This window comes from Phytophthora cinnamomi (assembly GCF_018691715.1).
Source record: "Phytophthora cinnamomi strain GKB4 chromosome Unknown Contig20, whole genome shotgun sequence".
In the NCBI taxonomy this organism is placed as follows: domain Eukaryota; phylum Oomycota; class Peronosporomycetes; order Peronosporales; family Peronosporaceae; genus Phytophthora; species Phytophthora cinnamomi.
Genome location: NW_027150953.1, coordinates 190,526 through 202,252, shown reverse-complemented (window position 1 = coordinate 202,252; position 11,727 = coordinate 190,526). Strand labels below are relative to the sequence as shown.

The 11,727-nt window shown below is 58.7% G+C and overlaps 5 protein-coding genes across 5 annotated transcripts; 1 reads left to right on the top strand and 4 right to left on the bottom strand.

Annotated features, from left to right (window-relative positions):
* Window positions 1–37: 37 nt before the first annotated feature.
* IUM83_18477 (transcription factor DIVARICATA-like) lies at window positions 38–1,592 on the bottom strand (the record flags this gene model as incomplete). Its single annotated transcript, XM_067943479.1, has 2 exons — window positions 38–603; window positions 680–1,592. 2 exons carry the CDS (start codon window positions 1,590–1,592, stop codon window positions 38–40), a joined length of 1,479 nt encoding a protein of 492 aa, XP_067795652.1.
* A 375-nt stretch (window positions 1,593–1,967) lies between these two features.
* Window positions 1,968–4,955, bottom strand: IUM83_18476 (Immunoglobulin-like fold; the record flags this gene model as incomplete). Its single annotated transcript, XM_067943478.1, has 2 exons — window positions 1,968–2,707; window positions 2,777–4,955. The coding sequence occupies 2 exons, from the start codon at window positions 4,953–4,955 to the stop codon at window positions 1,968–1,970; spliced, it is 2,919 nt and encodes a 972-aa protein (XP_067795614.1).
* Window positions 4,956–6,164: 1,209 nt separating this feature from the next.
* On the bottom strand, window positions 6,165–6,576 carry IUM83_18475 (uncharacterized protein; the record flags this gene model as incomplete). The annotated part of the gene is made up of 2 exons (XM_067943477.1): window positions 6,165–6,467; window positions 6,538–6,576. The coding sequence occupies 2 exons, from the start codon at window positions 6,574–6,576 to the stop codon at window positions 6,165–6,167; spliced, it is 342 nt and encodes a 113-aa protein (XP_067795616.1).
* Window positions 6,577–8,566: 1,990 nt separating this feature from the next.
* IUM83_18474 (uncharacterized protein) lies at window positions 8,567–9,457 on the top strand (the record flags this gene model as incomplete). Its single annotated transcript, XM_067943476.1, has 1 exon — window positions 8,567–9,457. One exon carries the CDS (start codon window positions 8,567–8,569, stop codon window positions 9,455–9,457), a length of 891 nt encoding a protein of 296 aa, XP_067795615.1.
* Window positions 9,458–9,551: 94 nt separating this feature from the next.
* Window positions 9,552–10,868, bottom strand: IUM83_18473 (uncharacterized protein; the record flags this gene model as incomplete). The annotated part of the gene is made up of 1 exon (XM_067943475.1): window positions 9,552–10,868. One exon carries the CDS (start codon window positions 10,866–10,868, stop codon window positions 9,552–9,554), a length of 1,317 nt encoding a protein of 438 aa, XP_067795612.1.
* Between the last annotated feature and the right edge of the window lie 859 nt (window positions 10,869–11,727).

The following is an 11,727-nucleotide window of genomic DNA, read 5'->3' as shown; positions in this document are numbered from 1 at the left end:
AGAGTGACTCCTAACTAGCACGCACCTTTGTTTCTTTTCAGGCGGCTGAGGCATCGGTCATTTCGACATCTTCCTGGCCTGGTTTCTTCTTGGACGTCTTGGTGGTTGGGGATCCCTCGCCTACCTTCGAGCGAGGTGTTTTCCTACTGCTATGACGGGGTGTTGAGCCAAGCGGGTCATCGAACTTAAAATCGTCGGCCAGGAAGTCGTTCCATATCCGTGGAGTCGTGGAGCGCTGCGGGTCGTCGCTCTTACCTGCTGATGCTCTTGGTCCTGCCTCTATATCTTCCATCTTGGCGACACTCGAGCCTTCTAGACTCGAAAACTTTTTGTCTTGTTGGCCGCGAGCTGCCGATTTCTTGTTACCAGGACTGAAAAAGCCAGGAGATCCTGACGGCAGCAATGTCGGCGAGAACAAAGGCGATGGCAAGTTCATTAGTCCTGGGAACGGCATCGGCAGTGCCGGCAATGGTGACTTTTCTTCGCTTTCAGCTTCATTCGCCAGCAAGTCGAGGAACGTCGGGCTGAGCATAGTAATCCCGCTTGCAGAGCCTCTCTGGCTTCGAGTGCTACTACCTGGTGGAAAGACCCCCACCGCTCCATCTAATCGCATGCAAATACACAAATTTCTATGAGATGCTAGCACACACACAATATCTCGTTTGTCCCCAGAGCTCACCTTTGCCTACACTTCTAGGCGGCACCTCGATAGGTGGCGGTGGAACTGCACGCCGACTTAGCATGGAGGTTGGCCGACCAGCAGCAGGGCCACTAGGAACGCTGTTCAAGGCCGAGCTATCGGGGACAGGGATCTCCCCAGACTCAATACAGGTAATTTCTCCCACCATTTCATCGTAGCGGCTGCGCACATCTTTGACAGTCTTTCCGGGCAGGGCCGCCGCGATTTTCGCCCAGGAATACGGTTTGCTGCCGGCCCAATCTGCCAGCACTGTTTCAAATGCTTTATCTTCTTGGAATGTCCACGGCTTCGACCTCCGTCCGTTCCGTCGCGGATCAGCGGTCCCAGCCTGGTGCTGTGGTGGAAGTGGCTGTAGTGACTGGTTGTGAAATTGTATCGGGGCTTGAACACTCATCGACTGCGCACACTCCAGTGCCGCGGCGCTCAACGCGCTGCTGCCGCCAAGCGGGAGCCCCGGCTGCGTAGCAGGCCTCTTTCCTTTGCCACCTCTTGGCTTCTGGAGCTCAACGCCCCTGGGTACCTGGTAGTTCTGCCTGTTGGGGTCATTCTGGCTGCCTGCGCTGGACAAGAAGCGATTTGCAGCCGCCGCCTCGGGAGAAGGTGGCAATTGCTGAACCAACCGCTGGAGATACTGCCGCCCGTGCAAGCGCACTTCCTCGATGGTGCGCGAGCCCACGAAGTTCGTGATGAGTTTCCATTCGTCGCCCGTCCGTCTCGAGCCGTAGATCTCCAGCGCCTGCATGAACCTGGCGTGCTCATCTCGTTGCCACTCTGTCAAATCCGCCTGCGAGGCTGCACCCCCATTGCCCGCGCCTTGAGCTACGTTGGTATTGGGCCCAGCCGAAACACCCTGTTGCATGGCACCCGGAGGTGGAGGCCGCCCCGGATTCATGACGGTGAGCTTGTGCGGGTGACTACCAGCGGAAGCGGACTCTTCAACCGACCGCAAGATACCGTATCCCGGCTTTGTAGGGCGGTAGAGCCGCTGGCTGTTCTCGGGCGTGGCGAAGGTATGGCGGCGAGGCCCGCTCTGCTTTGCGACGGAGACAGCCTCGCGCTCGCGCTGACGCAGCGTCCAGAGCGAGCGAGAGCTGTCGACCGCGTCAAATAGACGTGCACTACTCAGCGGCCAGAGCCTGCCTGCCTGTCTCGAAGTTGAACTGAATGCTGCGTGCTACGCCGGACATGGCTACATCCCGTTTGGATCGCGTCGTTTCGCGGTCAATCGTGTATTACACACTACAATGTAGCCATGTGTACGGTGTAGCTATGCGGTTCCGAGCCGCGCGAGCAGCTCCTGCGCCGCGTCCTGCAGCACCAACACGCACGGGATGTGGGCCTCTCGCCACAGCGCGTGCCGCTCCTGCGCTGCAAAGCCCTCGCCGCGTCTCCTGTCAGCACCGGGCACGCAGTTCTGGTCGAAGCCGCCGCCGCACGCCCCATCCGCGTCGGCGATGATGAGACCCAGAGCGCCGGCACGCTGCGCGAAGTGCAACTTGAAGACGAATGGGACACCGCCCCGCACTGCCAGCAGCACGCGGTCGCGGGCGGCGTGGGCGTTGCGCAGCGGCTGCGAGGCGTCCGGCGGGTCTGCCAGCACCAGCTCCGCCGACACGTCGAAGAGCTGTGGGCTGTGGTGGCTCGCCCACGCCTCGAACGAGCGCTCCACCTTTACGCCCCCCTCGCTCGTGTTGCTAGACAGCAATTGAACTTGCTGGTTCACGTCCGAGAGCACTATGCGCGGCAGATCCGCGTCTTCGACCTGGGCTCCAGACGCGCGCAGGATGCGGTGCGGGTCTTGAGTGATCAGCGCACTCAGGTCGCTTTGCGAGAGGATGTCGACTCCGCTCACGACGGTGTAGCCGGGGTCTCCCACGCCTTTCAGTATCGGGACGGCCAGTAGTTGGCCTGTGTTTCCGCTTTCCAGCGAAGCGAGGCGGCGGCGCGGAGCAATCTCGACGCGGCTACTGCGGTGGCTCCAGAACCCAGCCCCCAGCACGTTCATCGCTGCAACACGAAACGTGTAAGCTGCCCCAGGGAACAGAGCACATACCTTAGATGAAAGCCATAGCGCACCGGAGCTCAACCTCTCTGCGGTGACTTGGCCATTACCGACGCTCGAATTCACTGCGATGACCTTTTCGTGCTCACGAACAAGCGCTCCGTTGTCCGCCCCTCTGCCTGAATTGAGATCTCCCTGCTCTCCTTTCTCCGGCAACTTCTCCATTGATATCAGGTACAGCTCAATCTCTTTACCACCGTCGTCCTCGGCGTCGAGCCATCGTAGGGTCAAGCAAGTCTCGTCCAGGTCACTCACCTCCGGAACACCACGAATACGAGAAGGAGGAGCGCACGGGTTAGTGACGACGCGGCGTGAAGCTCCACTACCTGCACCTTGGGCCTCTCCCACTATCAAACGCACTGAAAAAGAGTACGCCGTCTCGGCCTGTAGGCCCGTGATCACAGCCTCCAGATCGCGCCCGTCGAAGTCGTCGCCGAAAAGTGTAGACGGCATCCTGCTGCGCGTGAGCTGGTCGTGAGTCACACTCACGGCACTCTCCACTTCTCCTTTCACAGGCGGCTCCTCCGTTGCGCTGCCATCGTGTTCCTCGCGCTTCCAGCTCACTTCGTATCCATAGCTAGTAAGATCGTGCTTGAGCGGCTGGTACAGCTCCTGCCAACGCAGTGTGGCCGTCGTACGAGTCGTATTAACAACGATAGGCGGCCACGCGACAGGTAAGGTAAGAGACGCGATGTATCGCTCCCACCGCTTATCATCCTGCCACTGCTTGAGGCGCTCACGACGTGACAGCTGCTCCTCTTCGCCTTCCTGGTCATCACCGTTGGCACCACTTTTGTGTCTTCGGTTCTTCCTGGCAAGATACGCGGGGTCGCGAGGCCATTTCACGAAAGTGCTCCAGCTAGTGTCGCTACTTGTCGGGCGGCGAGAGAAGGTGGAGTCGAAGCCTGGGGACTGGAGCGCGTGCAGTAGCCCATACACAGCCTCGTCCTTATTGTCACTTGTCATGCGCAGTGCGTCGACACCAGCAGCTTGCTTGACATCCTTAACGTTCGCGGCATCGCAATAGCAAAAACGCAGCACTTTCGCTGCTCGTGAAGACGACGATGAAGCTAGCGGTCGCATTGTCGAGACGACACCGCCCGGAACGAAGAGCACGTTGCGTCCAGGCTCCAATTCAACTCCGCTGTACAGTTTCGGCGCTTGCTGGAAGAAGTCAGCATCTAGCACCGTAGTTTCTGAGCTGGAGGCGACACTCGCGTCGGCACCGAGAGCAACCTCCCGGAGCTGGTCACGCATTGACGGCGGCGCAGCTATCGGCTCGAATTTGCGGTCAAACAGCGACACGCGCACACCGCTGACCGTGTCGTCTCCAATTGGCATCGCCAGCATGTGTAGTCCGTACGGACACGCTACGATGTCCATCGCGCTCTCGGGCGCATCGAGTTCAGGCGGGAGCTCTATAATAACAGGCAAGAAAGCCTCCTCGCGCGACGCGTTGGTGCGCTGGACGTAGTCGTGAGTCATGTAAATCGGAACGCGGAACGTTGTCTCCAGCAGTGCCGCGCACGCCTCATCCTCCACCCGCAACGGCCTCGTCTCAATGCGGTCGTTAGCAGTACTTCCTCGCTGCGTGTCACCCCCAAAACAAACACTGAGAAATTTCTCCAGCGCGCTCGGACTAGCAGCCGCTTCCTCTGCATCGTCGAGTCCCAGCAGCTGCGCCGTTGGGTCCCGGGCGTCGTCTTTCAGCTGCAGCACCACCGGCCGCGCCTTCTCCGCGTACAGCTCGAAGAACTCCTGGAAGCTCACGTCGTCCGCCGCCCTCTTGTCCACTTCTTGCCGCCTCTCGGGCGTCTCCGTCTGCGCCGCCAGCTCCCGCCGGACGCCTCGGTAGTGCTGGCGCTGGTGTCGCACGTAGCGCAGGCGGTTGCAGTAGGCCACGTCGCTCGCGTCCAGCGGGGGTGAGGCGACTCCGCTCGCGTCGATGCCGCTCTCGTACATGAGCGAGGTCGCGCCCAGCTCCCGGCACTGGATGAAGGCGCTCTGCAGTCGCGCGTCCTGCTGCGCCGCCGCGTCGCCCTCCAGCGGCGTCAGTAGCAAGTCCCCGAGCGGCGCGTCCAGCAGCGGGTCACGCTGGAGCCTTGCGATGGATAAAGTCTGCTCGGCGCCATCGTCTACGCCCCGCGCGAGCCGCGCGGCCAGCACTAGCAGCAGCAGTGCGAGGAACTGCATATTGGCTGATTGAGGTGCGACCATCTAAGATACGCGTGTGTCTCTTCGTTGCGCGTTGTGTGTGCCACACAATGTGTGGCAGCAGCCCCGCTTCGCAGATGCATAGAGGGAGGCTGTACCAGCTGCCCTTCAGTCGTCAAGAGATACTGATCGCAAAAGGGATCAAAACCCTTGGTCATAAAGTTGAACAAACTTTGTCTTGTTGGCGCTATCGTGGCCGCACAGTGGAGGGCCGCAAGTTGATCGTAACGACTATGGACTATGGTATTACCATTGCTGTGGTATAAGGCTCTACACGTTGTTTTGTCTGATAAAACGGTACATCGGTGGTAATCCATGGTCAATGACTTCATTCTGGCCCGAAATGCTCCGCCAAATCGTTCAAGTTGGCATGCTGTCGCAGCCTGGCTGGGATATTTGTCAACTTGATTGGGAAATGGTGTACACGGTAATAGGCCGTCACCATGTAACTTGTCACTGCTTGCAGTTCTGTCTTCGAGAGTGAAATGCTTGATACCACCGACAAAGAGTGCGAAGGTGCACAGTAAACCGGTGAAGGATACCTGCTCTGGCTGGTAGGATTTACAGAAGCTTGAAACGCTGTTCGATTGCGATTAAGCCATATTTCGAGAAGGAAGATTCCCCGTAGGCAGAACCAGACACTGAGTGTACATTGGTTGTCTTTCCAGCGCGGTAGCAAAATATCAGTCGTTGCAAACATGAAGTTTGTCCGTCGACGGTACAGCGAGACTAACCCAAACAGGGCGTCAGTTGGGCCATTGTAACGCATTGCGTTATATACATGACTGTTTTGACGTGATAATAACGTTAATATATATTACTGTATATAATTTACGCTACAAGTACGTATTATTGTACCCGACATTGAACAATGTGCCAGAATGTCTGTGAGCATAAGAGGTACTAATTCTGGAAAAACCTATATCGACATTTAGATATAGGGTGCAATCCGGCATTTAGATTCCGATTCCGAGATCGGTTTCAGCCAATTCGAAGCCGTTTAGAAGCTACAAGCGCTCGAAAACAGCCACTCCAAACGCAGCAAGTTTAGGGAATCGGGTTGAACAATATACAGCTATCTGATTGGCTTAGAGTCTAGATCATATGCTTAGAAAAGAAAAAAGGAAGCGTGTTGTCGTATCGGGTCTATCCCATTTTAACTTGACGTCTGTCACATAAATATCTATATTAACTTTCGAAATCATCTGCAGCTTCGAGGTACTGGTCTTCTATCTCCTGTACATGGTGAAATCTCGCCAGCCATTCCTCCGGTTTGATAGCTGCAAGCTGTTGCAGCACTTTGGCAACAGCATCACTACCATTTTTAGGTGGATCCATGGCGATTCTGTTTTTTACAAGCCCCCATATTAACTCAATCGGCTGGAGTGTTGGGTGGTATGGGGGCGTGTAGTACAGTAGATGACCGTGCCCAGTTGGCTCGATTTCTGTGAGATCATAATCCCGCTCACGCCCTCTGTTGCTGTCGTTTGTCTTTGTACAAAAATTAAATTTTAGAGTTAACAGCTATGTTGCAGTTATGAAATGGATGCTCAGAACTGACCTCAAAGTTGGTGCCGGGGGACTCGCGCTCCGCCCTCATCACTGAATCAACAGTTTTGGGGTGACAGTCCAGGCATGTGCCAACTAATTCTCTTGTCCGTGTGCCTTTGAAAAGCCCCTCAGCTTTCTGCGCTTCGAAAAACCTGTACGCATTCACAATCATGCGCTTCTCCGGGGGGGGTGTACTCGTGCTTCGACTCCAACTTTTGTGAACTGAAAAGTGTGTGGGCATCCTCGGCCTATGCTATTCACGTTGTCGGCAGACTTAGCTATCTATAGAACCCCTCAGCAGTATTGTCGGCCAAGAATTGAGTCCGCTACGGTCGTTTGCCTCGGATGTTACAATTCCTGGCACATTGTTCAATGTCGGGTACAATACGGGACGACTTACGAGACGGCTGCAAGTAAACTTTACGGTGCGACGCGTCAACTATCAACTGCATTCAACAACGAGTAGCCAGGAAGTGAGTAGCTGGTCTAGAGTACAAGAGAGAATGGGCTTTAGGTTACAATATCACTTTTCCTTTTGCCCCTTCCAAAACCAAGCTTCGACTATATCACAGCCCCGTATGAGCGGAGTCACAATTCCAAAAACAGTGGCTGAGCACTTCTACCCTGTTGAACCCTGGTACCGGGAATCGCGTGGGATCTTGCTGCCTAAGCTCGAGAAAGAAGAATTTGGAGTTCACGGGGAAGTCAGCGATGGGGCTGCCAACCGAACCACCTTTTGGAGTCGGACGCGTTAAAATTAGCTAAAAGCATATTATATACTAAGTTTTATCGCAGTCCAACCATAATTACTCGTAATAGAACTCAATTCAGACAGTCAGGAGGCCGTACCAGGATTATGGTACGCGCGCAAGAGCGTGCGCCTCATTGACACAAATCAAGGCGGTTGCCGGCGGGCAACTTGCTCGATGCATTCACATCCTGCGTCTGTTAGTCGCCGCCGCCGCCGACTTTCTGGCGGGCGTACCAGTTGAGGTCGACTCACGCCAGGATGTCCGCGCGAGTTTGCTGTTAGTATCGAGGCTGTCCCCAAGCCCCATGCGGGCGAGTAACGCCTCGCAAGTTCCCTTTCTAACAGCGCGCAGGCCGCATCGTGTTTTCGGGGCCAGCTGGCGCCGGCGTTTCGGCGGCACTCCAGCCGATATAGACATTTAACGCGAGCCACACAGCTTCCAGGAACACGGGGGGCTTATCGCCGCAGCTTCTACCGTTTCGCTCTCGCTCTTGCTCGCGGCGGCGGGAGGATGAGATCGGCCAAGCTGTGGCACCGAGCTGCGGGGCTGCTCGCTGCGGCCCAAGATCGGGGCCCCACGGCATTCTCTGTCACTGCAATGCAGAGAAGCGCCGAGCGGCAGCCGGCGTTCCCGCCACCATCTCGTTTGTGACACCGCTTCCGCCGGTCGCTCGCTCGGGACCCGAAGCCACCCGACTCGGGTGGCTTCGGTGCCAGCGCTGCGCACCAGTGCTCTCCGCGCCGACGCATTTTTGAGCGCCGAGTCGAGGCGATCGAGCACGCGCTCGCGCCTTCGAGCGGACGGCGAGACCGCCGTCTGCCAGTCAGTCGTGCTCTTGTCGGCAGAAATGTCTCGGCCCACGCACAGCAACATTCACCCACGCTTATTATTGCGGCTCGCCTTTGCCCGCGATTGGGGACGGGGAGCAGCGCTGTGTGCTGGGCGCGGAGAATCTAGCTCCGTGTTCAACCAAATCAGATTCACCCCCTCAGCCCGTCGGCGTGAATCGCTCCTTCAGAAGAGCCCCGCGCTGCTCATGCGCTCGCGGCCTTATCGTACATGTACAAGCCCTGCAAGTGCAGGCTCGGCACAAAAGCCAGCTACAGAAGCGATTCGCCTTGTCGATGGTCAACAGGCTTTTCGCCACGATTTCCGAGCGTCCCACTCTTTGCACCACGCTGTACCCGAGTCACACATCGCGGCACCGACCCCGCAACTTCAGCGCCCTCCTCCTCATTTCTCTATTTGACCGCTCGAGCGCAGGTCGACACAGTTAACAACGGGCAGATGGGGCTGCGCCTCATGTGCGTGGCCGGCGCCGCGCTGGCGGCGCTGCTGCTGCTGCTGACAGCCGCCATCGTGCGCATCGCGGTGCTGCTCGTCCAGCTCGTGACGCTGCGCTACACGCTGGCGGCCTGCGCGTCGGCGCTGGCCTTGTGGTTCGTGGACTCGAGGCGCCAGCGCTACGCCAAGGGCTTCTACTCGTGCTCGCGCGTGCCCCAGGCGCCGCCGGCCGAGCAGCTGCAGGGGCCGCCGCAACAGAAGCAGCAAGAACAAGTGCAGGAGCAACAACAACAACAACAAGAGCAGGAAGAGGAGGCCTCCGCGACTGCAGCAGTGGCCCCCGTAACGCCCGAGACGCTGCCGCCGGTGCTGCTCAAGAAGGTGGCGACGGCGCCCCCCTCCGAGACGGAATCGGAGGACGACGACAGCGAGGTCGGGGCGCCCTCCAGCGTCAAGGCGCGCGCCAGCTCCCCCGCCTCCAGACACAGCCAGAGCCTCGCAGACGTGAGGACGCGCCGCAACACGGCAGACGGAGAGCTGCAGCGGCGACAGGCCACGCGCCCGCGGTCCTCGTCGGCGGTTGGAGACCGCAGGTCCAGTCGGTCGCCGCCCAGAATGCCGGTCTCGCGCAGCAGCCACGCAGACGTGCTGGAGAGGAAGCGCCGAGTGCCCCGACGCCGCGCTGACACGGGCATGGCCGGCGTCGTCAAGCACCAGGAGCGGTCGCGGCGCGCGACGTTCGCATCCAAGCAGGACGCGTACGTGCGGCGCAGCAGCTCCGAGAGGCTGGAGGACGCTCTGCGCTCGGACGGGTACTGGATCGGAGACTTCCGCGTGCAGCGGCGCCTAGTGTCGCGACGCAGCCACACGACTTCCAGCCCCAAAGCGAACTGAGCGCGGCGGAGAGGAGACTTAAGTTATTGCTCGTTTACTCTACAAGAAGAATGTTTTGCTACGCTACCACTACTAGTAATTAACAGGCAGCATGTTATCGCTCCTTCTGGTCGCTTTGACGCAACGTCTGGACGTACTGCCATTGGGCCTGCGGGTCCGTCATGCCTAGCCGCCTGGCCTCCTGGTACAGCGACAGAATGGAAGACGGTGATGCTGCTTGTGCCGACCTCCTCCCGCTGCTGCTGCTGGGCTCACTACTGCGGGCCTCGGCCTCCATCGCCTCCATGAAGGCCCGCTGCCTCCGCGCCGGCGCCACCGACTTCTTCGCTGCGGGAACCGAAGGGCCAGCGGAGGCGTGGGATGATGACGAGCCCTGCTGCTGCTGACGGCCACATTCACGTTGAGCTTGATGCTCGCCGTTCTCCTTCTCGGACTCGGGCGAAACGCTGGCCGCAGATTCCTCCGTTGAGCTGAGCGGCAGAGTGTCCTCGTTGCTGGCGTCCTTCTCCTCGTCATTCCCGTCTTCATCGCTTTCGATCTTCTCCGCTTGCACTTGCTCCGGGGATGGGAATGCGATGGGCGAGAGCCCGAAGGACAGCCGCAGCTTTGAGCTGGGCTGCGTCGAGCTCCTCGGCGTCTTGACCAGCGGCGATGGGGTCAGCGCGTCGAACTGCAGCGTGGCCGGCGTGGCGCACCGCGGCTGTCTGCTGCCGACCATCGCAATGGGCGACGCCGACCACATTGGCGGCCTCGTGCTGGGCGACTTCCAGTCGCTGTTGGGCGTCGCCACGCCGCTCAGCCGGTTCCGCTTCGCTGGGCGCGGCGGAGTCGACCGTGACGGAGGGTTTGCACGCGGGTGACTCGATCGATGGCGCGGCGAGCGCTTTGGCGTCGGGGGAGGCAGAACCGCCTGCAACTTGTCCATCTTGCGCTGCCGCTCGCGCAGCCTCGCTTCGCAGCGAGCGATGGTCTCTCGGCAGCGCCGGTGCAGCTCCAGCGGCGGCGATGGTGACGGCGACGGCGTCGCTCGGCTCCTGCCTACAGCTGAAGCTACGTCGGGCGATGGCCGCGCGGCCGGCAGCGGCGTTCGCAGCACTTCGTACTGTTTCTCATCCTCGAAGAACCCGCTGGCTCCGTGCGGCGTCCCCGACGCATTGGCCTCTTTCTGCTGCGGCAGCGGCGAGAAGACCACCGGCTTGAGCTCCGCGAGCGTGTCGATGCTCCAGTCCAGCGCCGAGCCAGCGCCCTGCAGCTCGAGTTCGGTCTCCTTCTCCTCCTTCTCCTCCTCCGTCGCCGCTGCCGTCGGCTGGTCATCGGCCAGCGCCGCCTCGAAGGGAGGGAAGGGATCTCTGCCGCTTGTCGGCGCGTCGAACGGATTGAGGGCCTCGTCTCCGCCGGGCGCCTCCGCCATGCTCTGCTCTGGTCTGCGCGCTTGCTTGCCGGGTCGGCGCTTGGTGACTGTCGTCCGCTCGCGTGCAGGTTGTCGGCACCAAGCCTGTCAATGCGGTGCGTTTCAAAACGCACATGCGAGTGCCGCTCGCGCTCCGTCGCAGGTTACCGCTCCATCAAGTCCCAGATGCACGTGCAGGCAGAATAATAAAGAGAAGAAATAGGCCTGGCCTATATATATAGGCCAACTGCATCTATTCTTTGAGATCTGATTGGCTAAGTCAACTTGGTACCATCCACAGAGGGATGTGCTAGAAGCAAGGGGTTATCTAGAGAGTCGGCTGCCACCTTGCATAATTATGAAAAGAAGATCCTCGTGAAACAATGTCAATTCTCATGAGAGGCCTGTCCATCCTTAAAGGGTTAAAGGGTTAAAAGACTGGTAGGTTTTCCTGTCTAGGTGGATATCTATTGGGAAGCAAAGTAACACTGCGGATATCGAGCTTTTCACGAGAATCTACACTATTGGCGCGCGCCTGGCTTCAGGTCCGCCAATCCGTTGCATCGAATCTTCACTCGCGTTGCCTTCTCCACCCATGTCGCTAAAAGAGATTTCCAGGTGGTGCTTCGTCTTCGCTCGGTACTTCTTTTGCTGCAAACACTGCTTCTCCTTCAGGGCTATGCCCAGTTGAATCAGTCAATGTTGAGACTGCCGATACAACGTTCCGTTTCGGTCACGCAAAGGATCGACCGAGATGTGGAAGTTGGTCAGCGCGATGCACAAGCGGAACACATCGTCGTACAACTCCTCGTTCCAGTGGTATTTATCCGCCGTAATGCGCCACAGAATGTTAAACGCCCGAAGTAATTTCCCACGAGAC